This window comes from Orbicella franksi, chromosome 1, assembly GCF_964199315.1.
Source record: "Orbicella franksi chromosome 1, jaOrbFran1.1, whole genome shotgun sequence".
Classification (NCBI taxonomy): Eukaryota; Metazoa; Cnidaria; class Anthozoa; order Scleractinia; family Merulinidae; genus Orbicella; species Orbicella franksi.
In genome coordinates this window covers 10,312,304-10,325,556 of record NC_138145.1, presented here as the reverse complement: position 1 = coordinate 10,325,556, position 13,253 = coordinate 10,312,304, and the positions used below count along the sequence as shown (strand labels likewise).

At 40.7% G+C, this 13,253-nt stretch overlaps 1 protein-coding gene across 2 annotated transcripts; it reads left to right on the top strand.

Annotated features, from left to right (window-relative positions):
* The first annotated feature begins 683 nt into the window (after positions 1-683).
* Positions 684-12,369, top strand: LOC145489128 (uncharacterized). 2 transcript variants are annotated; one of them, XR_014049569.1, is made up of 9 exons: positions 684-737; positions 3,590-3,797; positions 4,167-4,733; positions 5,414-5,692; positions 6,093-6,176; positions 7,072-7,255; positions 8,250-8,863; positions 9,846-11,387; positions 11,642-12,369. XR_014049569.1 is itself a non-coding variant. In XM_081468039.1 (8 exons), the coding sequence occupies exons 1-8, from the start codon at positions 684-686 to the stop codon at positions 10,193-10,195; spliced, it is 2,340 nt and encodes a 779-aa protein (XP_081324165.1). In that variant the 3' UTR covers positions 10,196-12,369. The 2 variants fall into 2 exon arrangements, 1 of the variants encoding a protein (XP_081324165.1); XM_081468039.1 differs by having other exon boundaries at positions 9,846-12,369.
* Positions 12,370-13,253: the final 884 nt, after the last annotated feature.

The following is a 13,253-nucleotide window of genomic DNA, read 5'->3' as shown; positions in this document are numbered from 1 at the left end:
CGAAATCCTAACTCGGTAAATAGGCAACCTCGTGGAACCCACTTACTCTCTCCTCTCCACTCCTCTCCTTTCATCCGCTAGGAAGAGGACGTGAATGGTACGGCTAGTTGAAATCTGCGTATCGAACATCGTCCATTTTGTCGGGTACTTTAGGCCATTTTGACAATTATACGTTTGAAAACCAATGCATCTTTGTTTTCTCGAAAACAGCGGAGCTCTGCAAAGTGGAGATGAGAATACTAAACTTATAGCCTGTGAAAGAAACTTTCGAAAACGCTGATCTTATTATTACATGATCTCGGTAGCTGCGATTTAACTTGGAGAGCACTACTAGCAATACGCAGTTCCGAGCTCCTAGTGTCATTGTTTTAGAGCGTTTTGAAGAGGTGTTGCCACAGGAACGAATCACAGAGGAAGAAAATATTTTGCCTCGTTTTCGAACATATAAGACCGAGAGAAGAACTGGAGAAAATATCAGTTTTAAAAACTCTTTGATATTCCCTTTCCATTGGGTTTCTCAACGAAATCACGTGACTTTCCCCTCAGGTTCTTAAAAAAGTCTAGAAATATACCACGGTTGAAGGATTTCAGAGGTGTTTTTCTGTCGGTGCAGTATTCTAGACTCCAGTCTCTCCTGGGTCTTTCAAACTACCCATAATCCAATTCGCGTACAGTAATCAAACATGGCGAACAGATGTCTTGCTCCGACTGTCAACCATTCAGAAGGTTCGAACGAGGTAATGTAGATCTCATGTGTGCTTTTACCTTAGTCTTGGCATAAATATATATTCTGTATTCCTGCATTCCTTCCCTTGTGTTTAGTGACAATCAGCTGGAATGTATATAATAGAGTATTTTGCTGCTATTTATACCAGCCTCTCCTGGGAAGCTTTGTCTGCTGCACAAAGTTTGCGAAGTAATCTTGGGTTATTTATCCCACTTCTTTGTTTACATGGCTCTGCACACTCTTCAGTTTTTTTCCAATATTGCCATTACTAAATCATGGTCTGGAAAGGAGTCATTCTGACTACACTAACATACATTCAATATGAAATTCGAATAGTTTATTGAGGATGCGTCAGTCAGTCCTCTGATATAGATGTATTCCGTCTGACAACATCATCTGTATCCTCGAAATTAAAAATATTGGTTCTAACAATTTGAAACTGTACTACGCCACACCCTTTAGATGTGGCTTAAAAATATGTGGAAATATATTCCTCATCTAATGTAGCAGCACAAGACCCCAAGGAAAGAGTACAAAATCAGTAATGTAAAACATTATTTTAAAACTATACATACAAGCTGTTATAACAAAAGCTTAATAATTTTAAAAAAAGAGGACGAAAATGAAGACTGACTAACCTAGAATGACCTAATTATAAATCTCCTGCCAAATGCCTAAATAGTCCTTAAACATCCCGTGACACCCTGCAAGCCTCTCCAGCATGCCGTCAGAATAACAACTTCTGACTAATTCGTCCCTCAGTCATCAGAAATTACATTGTCTATAGGTTTTACCGAAAGGAAAAATACTTCTTCAGTGAGTTGAGCAAATTATAAGCTAGATTCTGGTTGCTTCACTGTGTCCTCCGTGCACCTATTTAGTATGTAATTATATTATTAGCCCAAAATTTCACATAAGTGCATGCAAGGTAGTTTGTTAAGACATTTAGTAAACTGTCCAAATTAATCCTTATTTTGTATAAGGTCCAAATTAACGGGTAATTTGGAAAGTTTTGTGTGGAACACGATTAACAAGTATATTATTATAACAATATTATTATAACAATTATTATAACAGTGTATTATAACAAGTAGTAAGACTACATCCTTGTCCAATTTGGAAATAATTAGATTAAAAATAAATTCCCCTCACAACCTAATTGGACTTGGCCGGTGGATTTTTTTCATCCAATTATTTCCAAATTGGACGGCGTTTAGTTCTTTTTACTTAGACTAATTGGGACACTATCACATAGGTGTACAATTTCACCTGTTCAACATTGTTGCTCTCTCCAGGTGCAATAGGGGTATCAAATGGTCGTTGTGAGCATTTGCAAGCATGCAAGCAGTGCATTAAATTTTTCAATCATGAGCAGTGATCAGATTTGTTTTGTGAGCAGCAAGCACTTAAGAAAATACAGATGGTGAGCAATGAGCACTTCATAAATTTTCCACAAGCCAGAATCTCTATTTTATTGAAAGGAAACATTGTTTTGCACCAAGTAATCTGGCTGACACCTCCAAAACATGACTGATAGGCGCAAAGCTGCTTACAGCCAATTATGCATTGTTTGATGACAAAATACGTCACATAGTTTCACGTGAGTCAGTGGGTGGATGCTCAAGGAGATCTTAAGCTTTCTAACCGAACGTTGTGAACACGTCACGAGAAGAAGCTAAAAGCTACTAGACCCCAACCCTAACCCTAAGGATTCACAAAAAGTTCCTGCAAATGAGCACATTTTAACATTTTAATGAGAATGTTAGTGTGCAAGCAGTTGCAAATATTTCTCAAGTGGGAGCAAGCGAGAGCAAGTGAGCACTCATGTAATTTTTGCGAGCAATTTGAGCAAAGGCCAAATTTTGTGAGCAATTTTATATTAAATGGGACCATTCGATACCTGTTACAATGTGTAACCTGTAACTTGGAGCCTGCAGTTTACACCTTTCAGCCCTGTTACAACTCTTTGTTATTGGATACCTGTTATTGAACACCTGTGCCAGTCATGCATGGACTCTGTTCACTTAAATGGGTAAATTGGGGTTTTCGTTAAGGCCCAGGTACCAGACAAAGTGACTGACTGTGAGGCAGACTTTCCCCTCTTGGTTTGAAAATCTGGAGAAAAGTTTTTTTATATGTGTAAAGAAGTTCAGCTCAAAAGGTTTTGCCACCTGTGAAAACCAATTGCCTTCCTCCTTAAAATGTGACTGAACCTCCTGTGGGTTCTTTGTTGCTTTTCCATGATTTTAGTAAAACCGATGGAATCATATACCGCTGACTTCATCAAGTGGTTCTCTAAGGATCCTAAACAATTCAATTTGCTACTAATACTATTAACTAGTGAGTGGACCGTGTGTTGTACACTATTAAAGGGGCTATGTCACACAGTTTGAAGCAATTTTAGAGCTGATGAACTGGTCATAAAATTAACTGAAATATCATAACATTATCAACAACTTTCAATGGTAGAAAAATTCAAACGAAACACAGAAAACCCCAAAAGGGGCATGTATGGGCAAATGCAGATTTTTTCATCTTGGCTAACTTGAAAAATTTCATGCCGTCCATTTTTTAAGTTTATATACGCTTATATGAAAGTTCCATAATTTTATAATGCCCAGAATCATTCTTGTTTGTTTTGTGGCCACGATTTTACCCATAAGAGACTGTTGCTCTGCCAGTTTGAAGTTTATAGGTCATAACCAACAAACATAAACCAAATTACTAATTCAAGTAGTGTGACCTATCCCCTTTAAAAATTTGAAATTACTCATCTGATTACTCCCTGAACTACTTCGTCCAGCTCTATTGCTAGTCAAATGTCTTTTTTGACAAAGAATCATCAACTATCTAAATTTGCAGATCACTTTGTACAGAGGTAATCAACCAATTCTCAAGGCAGAACATGGAGTTACCCTTGGTCTTTTGAAGCTGATCTATTCTACTGATGACACTTACAGTGGGATTCTACTGGGAGTTAAACCACGGCTATCAAACCAAGAATTGCCAAGATTGGTGACTTCCGACAGTACATCCTTAACTCATGCTGAGTATGATTTAATTGTTCAAGGTAATCTTGATTTTTGTTATTTTCCATATAGAATAAGGCCAAATGTTCGGCTGCAGACACAAACAGTCCGGATTGAACCACAAATGATCTAGAGTGCTGTTTGTCAGTCAGACTTGACTGCATGCAAAGCAGATTTAATATTTGATAACACTGGCTATTTCAAAGGTTCAATATTCAAAAAGAAAAGAAGAAAAATATTAGAAAGTAATATTTAAAATGAAGGTATGTGATCTTTATAGAAAAAGAAAGCATTCCTTAGTACCACTTATCACCTGGAGGCCTCTCCCTTTATTTTTGAGTCAATGGTTGAAAATTATCACCATCACCAGATTCTAACAAATGTTACTGTTCTTTGCATTGTCATGACAGCTGCTGGCAATCCAGAATGCACTCAAAGTGAAGCATCTAAGCAGCAAGCCAGTGCAGTTACCCAAAGACCAGTATCCAAAGAAGGAAATGTCACAGCTTGTGACAGGAGTCTTGCAAGGAATCCTAGGAGACAAATTACAAACATTCAATCTATTTCATCAAGCTTTCAAACGCAAAGACAGGAATCTTTAAATGAATCTGACAAGAGCTTGGGATCCTCTTCAGGTGATCTAAGGGGCGACATGAGCCATGACCAGCTGTCATCATCCAATCTGTCTCCTGGTCCAGCCGTGGAGCCATTTAATCATCGTTGCCCTCTTCCTTCCCAGCAGGAACATGTTTCTTCTAAAAGTTTTTCATATGTGAACTTTGAACAAGTTCACGATCCTCCAGATTCAACTGTTCGAGAGTCTGACATCTCAGGGTTTGTTTTGAATACAGGGACAAGATCGTGTGACACTGTTGATGATGGTGACAAAGTGGATGAGTCAAGTGATAGCCTTGAGCCTGACTGCAAGGATTCTGTAGAAGTGCAGTTCAATCCAGAAGAATTTAATTTTAACATCGGTAAGCTGACTGTGTTATCCTAATAATGATTTTACTGGGTAATGCTGAGAGGTGAACTTTGATTTTCTTCAAGTCTAACTGGCTTACCATGGTTTGCACAGGGCCTTGAAAAGTCCTAGAAAATGAAAAAAAAAAGGTTTTCTCCTATTAAAGTCCTTGAACTGTGTTCAAAATCTTGGAATACTTAAGACTACAGGATAAAAAAGGTTATTTTATGTGGATATACCAACTGTAAGTCTAGAAAAACCTTTGAAGTCTCAGTAAATTGATTCCGTTGAAGCAGTAGTTGAGTGATTGTGAGTAGTGCCTAACAGCATAGGTAATCTTGCTTCAATGGAGTCTTGAGTATTCCGTATTTTGTGGACCTCCTATTAAACAAGTTGTACTTGCAATTCTGAGGGAAATGGGGGAAATGATTGCTTGAATAAACACATTAACTGCTGAACTGTCCTTGAAAAGTCCTTGAATAGTCCTTGAAAGGAAAGGTCTGATCATTGTCCATATAAACCATGTAGTAGCTTGAGGTGACGAGGAGCTAAAGGTTTTCTCCTGGACATGATGCTAGTGTAGCATTGTAGTGGAACATTTTTTCAACATGATTTCATTTTATTTTTTAGAAAGTTGCAAAAACAAGTCACTCATCTACATGTATATGTAAACAACATTGTTCTCTTTTGTAGCCTCAGTCATTCCATTTCAATCTGATAAAGGCAATCGCTGGCCATGTGATCGCTGTGGTAAAGACTTTTGTAGCTCCAGTCATCTAAAGCGACACTGGATTCTCCACACTGACTTCAAGCCTTACAAGTGTAAAGTTTGCAACAAATGCTTTCCTTTTCAATGGGACCTAAAAAAGCACATGACATCACACACTGGTGAAAAACGATTTAAATGCCCCTTGTGTCCAAAGTCATTCAACACACACAAAGAACTCGGAAATCACAACTGGCTTCACACAGGTGGGCTGCTTATAATATTAAATTACAATTCACTGGTATTAGCTTCTAGTTTCTCCTTGAAAACTAGATACCCAGCAAGTAACAGGTCATTGAGAATATCAAACTTGATCATTTAGATCAAATTGTCCTGATCTATCAAATTCTCACAACCACATATAGTGTGTATACTTGAGAGTGGATTAACAAACAGATGACAAGCAAATAACTGACTGGAGTAACAAACGGCAAACTTGAATCTTTGAAGATCCTGGCAAGAATTTACAAGATCCCAAAGATCCCCCACCCTGGAGGTTTGCATGTAGGAATGACAGTTCACTGGGGTAACACAAACTAGACTGTATAGATCTACGCTTGCATACGTAATACAAAACTGACAGAGAGTTTTCTTTCTCTTCAAAAGGAAAGAAGGAACACCAATGCCATGTATGCCATCACGAATTTACGTCACTTGGTAACTTGAAAATTCACATGAGAAAGCACACGGGTGAGTGACATCAAAAGCTATGCCTCTTCTTCAAGTAGTTGTCTAAAGCGTAAAGAAAATCCTACAAGGATTTGCAGTCACGCAACCTGCCCGTGGAAAACCGAATAAACCAATTTCGGATGTTTTTGGACAACTATTTCAACCGGTGGATGAAAAGCCAAGGTTGGCATAGAGTTAATTAAAATATGAAGAGTCGTTTTTAAGAGTTATTTCTAAAATATCAAGAGCCACTTATAACGTATTTATTTCGGTCCACAGATAGCCCTCCACCCAGACGCTTTTAGGGCTCGTCACGCGTTTCTTCATGGGGAAGGAACGCGTGACGAACCCCAAGAGCGTCTGGGTGGGAGGCTAGCCGACAGACGGCCGACAGGTTTTTTCGGGAGCTGTTCTTCAAAATTACCCTTACATGTGATGTTTCTTGGCTAATTGTGATGTTGCCATCTTAAATTTACCTCTTTTTTAAGTAAGTTGTTTCCATGTCTGCAACATTTTATAACTCTTAGTCAATGAGTCATACTAGTTTAAGTCTCACAAGCAGCATCTTAAGTCTTACTTATTATTTTAATACTACTGTCAATAAAATATGAAATCTTCTATACTCAAGCCTTAGCTACATCTAGCAACAGGCGAACCGAGGCTCTTGCCTCGGTAACAATTCGATTTTTTTTTTATTTATTTCAAGTTCCTGTAAAAGACAGTGCATTAAAACGATAAATCAATGTAAAAGAAGCGTTTTTATCCGCTGTTGATTGCGGCCTCGATAAGAACTTTAGTCTGCCTACGGTCGTGGTGCTTTTTTTTTCCATTACTAGTTGATTAAGTCGTTAAGCTAAACTGTCACTCTGTACTTCGGTGTTTAATTTTCGTTTCTTTACACCTGGTTTACTGGCAGGCGAGAAGCCGTATAAATGTGAATACTGCCCCAAGTCATTTCACATGCTGGGTCACTATCAATACCATGTGCGCCATCACACGGGAGAGAAGCCATATCAGTGTAATACATGTGGCAAGGCATTCAGTTACTCCCACAACCTGAATGAACACAAGAACGTGCACACTGGCTACAGACCATACAGGTAACTGCTCGGCCCTTCAGTGTCATTGGTTAGAATATTTTCCTTTTTCCCTTCAATATTGAGATAATAAAACGAAAGACCGTCTGTAACCACGTTTCCAAACACCGACAAGAAAGCTGAAAATACGACGCGCAGCGGAGTATTTTTGACAAACTTCGAAGTGTTTGGAAATGGTGCATCACTCTCTCGTGTGTTTGATATATCTTCTCGATCGAACCTAGAACTAACGAGAGAAGGAAAAAAATTTGGGCTCATCATTCCTTTGTTTTATAAACTTGATGAATTGTTAATGACTTTAAGGAGGGAAAGTGAAAGTCGGATATGTTAGGATATTCACGTCTTCCTTTCTAGAGGTAAGTACCTCAGCTTAGTGTGTCTCGAATTGTAGGTTACAGGTCAAGAGCTTGCAGGTGGTTTTCGATGTTGTGAACCATGCATGTGTCAAACGCGGAGAGAGAGAGAGGGAGAGTTCCTTATTCTGTTTTTATGGCCGCGTCCAGAATACGCCGGAGCAATTTGAAAACGGAGGTTTCACTATATCACTCTGAAAGCGCATCAAATGTTTTCTGTCCACACTACGTTGAAGAAATTTGTAACAATCAGCGGTCATTTTGGATTTGTGTTTGAGTAAAACTCAGCCCGGGGCATTTCATGATTACCGTAACCTCGTCGTTTTCGACAAGCCTCGTTTTCAAAGTGTTTTCTGTCCACACTAAAACTCAAAGCCGGCGTTTTCAAATTCCTCCGGTTTGAAGAGCCTTTGAAGAGCTCCGTTTTCGTGACGGATTAGTGCGGACGGAAGGTCTATCCGGCGAAAGAAAGCTCCGTTTTCAATTTCCTCCGGCAGAGTGCGGACGTTGCCTTAGCTGATTGCAGTATTTGTTCGCTTGAACGCTAAGAGAAAGGGGTTTAACGGGAAAAATGACTGCGTGTTCGACTGTGCAAGTACTTTCGCGAGGTTAACTCATTCCTTTTCTTCCTCCATACAATGTAGTTGTTCTCAGTGCGAGAAGAAATTCACTCACCGCTCAACCTTCAAACAGCATTTGCTAATGCACTTGGGAAGTAAACCCTACAAGTGTCACGTGTGCTCCAAGTCATTCGTGCAGAGCTCCAATTACCGCAGACACATTCTCACTCACAAGAACAAGGAAGAAAGAATGCAGAAATGCGACTTGTGCGGCAAAGAGCTTCTGTCGAGACGTGGCATCCAGAAGCATCGCTTACGATGCGTGAAAATGACGGTGGAGCGAGCGAACACTAACGAACCGATACCAAAGAACACCCGGCTAAAACGAGGCCAATATCATTGTCAACACTGCCCCAGGATCTTCTCCTACAATCGAAGATTAGAAGTGCATATTATGAAGAAGCATTCGCCGTCCGTTAAAGACACTGCGCTAAAGCCGAAAGAGCTGCTGCAGGTTGACCCTTCGGCTAAGGCGAACGTTACCGAAAAGTCATCGACTTCTCGGAATAAACCTCGGCGTGTACTTGGCATTCAGTGTTCCGTTTGCGGCAGGCGGTTTGGTTATACAAAGCGACTCAGAGAGCATCAAGCTATGGTGCACCATCGTGCTGCAGTTCAGGGGAGTGCCTCTTCGACTGGTACGTTCTGTATTTTCTAGGTAGAAGGTGTAGATACTCTTTTGGGTAGGAAAACTGAAACAGGAATATTGGTCTTATACTCTCTAGTGCTGCTTTAAGAACAACCGTTTATATTCAATTACTTTTAAAAGACTGCTCAAGTTTGAGTTTTGAGAACACCTCTCCTGAGTAGAAGCAACAACAGCAGCGTCCCAAACGACCTGATTTAGGCAAGCCCCCGTTGCTGGAGACCCTAGTTACCAGTGAAGCAGTTCATTTCGACCCAATTTATACACGTGTGGACTGCAAACAGACGCTCTCTTTCCCGACATATTTTTAAATAAGTTAAGGTAAATGTCACATGTGAATCCGAGTGTAATTAGGAACGATTTACGCTACGTGGAAGAAGTGAAAAAATGAAATTGTCTCAAAATTGCATGAGCCTTTAGGCGAGTGAGTTTGAAAGAACCATGAAATATCACGAGCAGTGTAAATCCTTAACTGATCGAGCGTTCATTCCACTACTCTTTAATTATACGACTGAAAAAGCTACGAATGTGTCTACATCAATTTACGCTGCAGTGCAGATTAAAAGTTAACGATAAATTTGCCTGCTCTCGGCCAATCGCAATGTAGCAATTTTCTCAGTCATAATAAACAGTGAAACGACGAGCTCGGCCGGGTTGTTCGAAACGCTAACCCAGGATTCAAAGTTAACAGAAGTATTAATTTTTCGTAAATAAATATGTTTTTCACGGTGTATGTTTTGTGTAGCTTGAGATTATTCAAACTCTAAACTGACAGACAGACAATATAAACAGAAAATCTCACCGAGAAGTTACAAAACTGAAATGAAATCGAAATTATCGCTACTCCTGGGTCAGCTTAATCGAGCTTTGAACAACCCGGCCCACAGGGCTTTTCCTCGGCTAACTTGTTTGTAGTAAAAGTAAACTAACAGTTCCGCTCTTATAATTTTTGTTTTCCATTCTTTCCTATGTAGTTGCAGAGATAGGCGCCTCGAACATGAACACGTCTGGAAAGTATGTCTTCATTATACCAAAGCCAGGTGATGGAGATAACGGTCTGCCTCCTCTGCCTGCTGTAAACCGCTTAACGGGATCTCCCGCGATTACTATCCCGAGAGGAACTCCATCGAACTCGCAGCCTGGTAGTCACCAAACAGCTAACAGATTCCTGCAGCCGGATGAGAAAGAGAAACAAGAAGCTGGAGAGACTGGGTTCGAAGCGCTCTCTGCTCTCGGACGGCTTTCTGCTAAGATTGGAATAGAGGAAAGTCTCTTTAACCAGTCCCTCTCGGCTCCAGGAATGCCTCCTTGGTGGCGAATGTGATTGGAAATCACGTGATTATAACAGGTCCTCATAAAACAGTGAGCCTCGTCCCAGAGCCACGTGAGGTGTCAACCGAAGGATTTAAATCATAAGAGAAATCGATGCGTCTTTGTCTCTTTCGTGGCCCTTATTCGGAGTTAAATTGAGCCATAAAATTACTATAATTTTGATACTGATGAAAATACTAAACTATAACTTACTATTAATATCACACATTTTCTATTGTAAAGACAGTGCAACTACCAATAGATTGACCACAAAAACCTAAAAACATCTGATACGCAGGTCAGTGAGGATATTACCAGTTTTGCTTTTGCCACCAACCACTCTGCCTCAAAGATATATTGATAGATAATGACAAAACCAACCTCTGTCAATTCAATAAACACACCAAAATTCTCTTCAACACCTTACAGTAAATGTCAACTGCCATGATAAATTCAACTTAAGGGTCAACTCGATCCTACTATCATCAAAGTTTTACCCTTGATTCAGAATTTTTAGGAGTATCACATAGAATTCCACAAAAGATTAAAAATGCTGTTTACCTTTTGTAAATCAAAGAACAAGCGAAGCAGAACTTCACGAACACCGATTACGCATTCAAACTCTACAACCAAACACACCCAGACAAGCCAGGACACCTCCAAAAGAACCCAAATTGATTTTTATCAACCCAGTGAGCAGCAGAAACAGAGCGAGTCGCTTTTTGTGGGCGGCAGCGCACTCGTTCTTAGCTATGCAACTTTTCGTTTTCTTTGAACTTTTTGGAGTGTTACTATACCTTCCTCAATTGGACTCCAAGCTCACAAAAATCTACAGCAGTCCCAAGGGCTACTGGAAAGGCATCGCTGCTATTAAAAAATTAGCAGAAGCTGCAAAAGTCTCAGAGGAAACTACCAAGCAATGGTTAATCAAACAGGCTCTGGCAGACGTCGTGCTACATACATTCCTCGCCCTAAAATTCGACGTATCGTCAACCAAACCGGTCCACCAAGCGGACCTTCTTTTTCTGCCACATGACAAGCTGCCTCGTGGCCGCAAAGTTTACAAATACGCGCTGACCGTTGTCGGCGTGGCCAGCCGCTACAAAGAAGCTGATCCTCTGACCTCTAAAGATACTGCTGAAGTTGCGAAAGCTTTTGAGTCGATTTACAAGCGAAGCCCTTTGAAGTAGCCTCAGCTGCTGCAGGTCGACCCTGGGCGTGTGTTCATGGGAAGTGTGACCAAAGAGATGGAAAACCACAATACCACCATTCGTCGTGGGCGCACTGAAATTCACAGAGACCAAGCTATTGTTGAACGTTTCAACTGCACACTGGCCGAGCGCTTGTTCGGTCACCAGTATGCCGTGGAAATGCCCCTGCCTTCTGCCCAGCGGTCGACTGCGTGGGTCAAAAGGCTTCCCGAAGGATTCCCGAAGTTGTCAGCGCTCTGAAAAATGAGGTGACCAGTCTTATCGAAAAAAAAAGCTGTCGCAATCAAAGAGAGGCTGTCACCTCCAAACCCTCTACAAAGTATTCCAGACCTGTTGGATTGAAAGGAAAAAAGGTCCCCGTCGCATAATGTAAGCTATTTGTATCAACCCGGTGAACTTGAAGGCGGGACTAAAAGAGCTACAGACCCAATCTGGTCTTTGAAAGTCTACAATCTTGAATGAGCTGTAACTAAACCGAACGAGCCTGTTTTCTATTATTTGTTTGACGGGCTTAAGCGCGGCTTTGTTGGTTGTGCAGCCAAATACACAGCTTCCGCCTGCTAATGCCGTTCTTTGATATCTTTGTGCCCGTATGCCATTGTGTGCAGGCCGTCATCCGCTATCCAACGCTTAGTCGTATCAAAGGGTGAAAGTGAAACCTTATTCCCATGCATGCCATATATCTCGTGGCCCTCGCTGAGAAGAATGTTCATTCCATGCCACAATTACTTTTTCGCGAAAAGCGCTCCTTGTAGTGCTCGTGCCTAACTTCTTTTCCCACCACATTCTTTTTTACCTCCTTGGCTTTCCTGATATATTTTTGTTCCACCACATTCTTTTTTACCCCCTTGACTATCCTGATATTTTTTTTGTTTTTCTTCCAAGACTGAATACATTTTTTACCTATAGCAACTGCTTCGTTAATCGTCCTTCCTCGCACTCATCTTTTATCTTGTTCTGAACCTTTTTATTTCTGTCACTGTAGAGCAATTGTTCTTTTGGATAGGTGCTTGTGTCATACAAACCAATGTCTTCCACTATATCTTTGTAAACGTCTTCCGTCTGGATATCTAAGAGAAGGCTGTCTGTGTCTGTACTTCGACCCGTACTTAGTTTTCAAGTAATTATAGAGCATGTCGATCATACATCAAGATCTAGAATTGTCATACCTGTGTTAACAGGCTTGTTCAGGAGGAGCAAATGATCATGAAGGGCTGGCCACCAAACGACGTATCTTGTCTGTCTCCCAGCTTCAAAAAATCTTCACACTGACACGGTTTCTCAAGTTCTCCATGTTGCCGAACACTGAGTTGTTCATCAGTTTGTAAAAGTTACTCTGGAAATCGCTTTTTGCTTTCTTTCTTAATTCAGTGTTCGTCCGAATGTATGGCTCCATCCATGGCCAGCGTTCTTGTTCAAACTCGATCGCTCTGTGCATTTTTTTCAAACGTATCCCTTGTTTTAGATGAAACTGCAGGTTCCTGTAGTGTACGACGTAATTTTTTTGTCCTCCAGCGTCAGCACCAGCGTCTCGCTGTTCGGCCGGTCCAATTTCAAGTCCTCCATCAAACGCATTTGGTAAACTGACATCAACTCCTTTTCAATGACGTTTTTCTCGCTCGCAAGTGGGTCAACTGTTGTGTTCTTCGTGCAGTCTTCAGAGTACTCCAGGTCCACCTCTAGTATCCACCCCTCCTTTGAATTTTCGTTCATTTTCATTATTTGTTCTTCTGTGGGCATGACACGCTTCCACTTGAAACCGCGTTTTGGCAGTGGCAAGCTCATAGCCAAGCCGTAAAGGTTGTTCGCATCTAGGTAAATTATATAATTTCTTGGTTTGCCCGGGTCATATCCTTCAGC

What these genes read in the sequence shown, in the direction of transcription:
- LOC145489128 (XM_081468039.1), top strand. Translation starts at nt 684, where the DNA reads ATGGCGAACAGATGTCTTGCTCCGACTGTCAACCATTCAGAAGGTTCG. An exon ending in ATTCAGAAGGTTCGAACGAG is followed by an intron (nt 738 to 3,589) that starts GTAATGTAGATC and finishes CTAAATTTGCAG; the next exon opens with ATCACTTTGTACAGAGGTAA. An exon ending in GTATGATTTAATTGTTCAAG is followed by an intron (nt 3,798 to 4,166) that starts GTAATCTTGATT and finishes TTGTCATGACAG; the next exon opens with CTGCTGGCAATCCAGAATGC.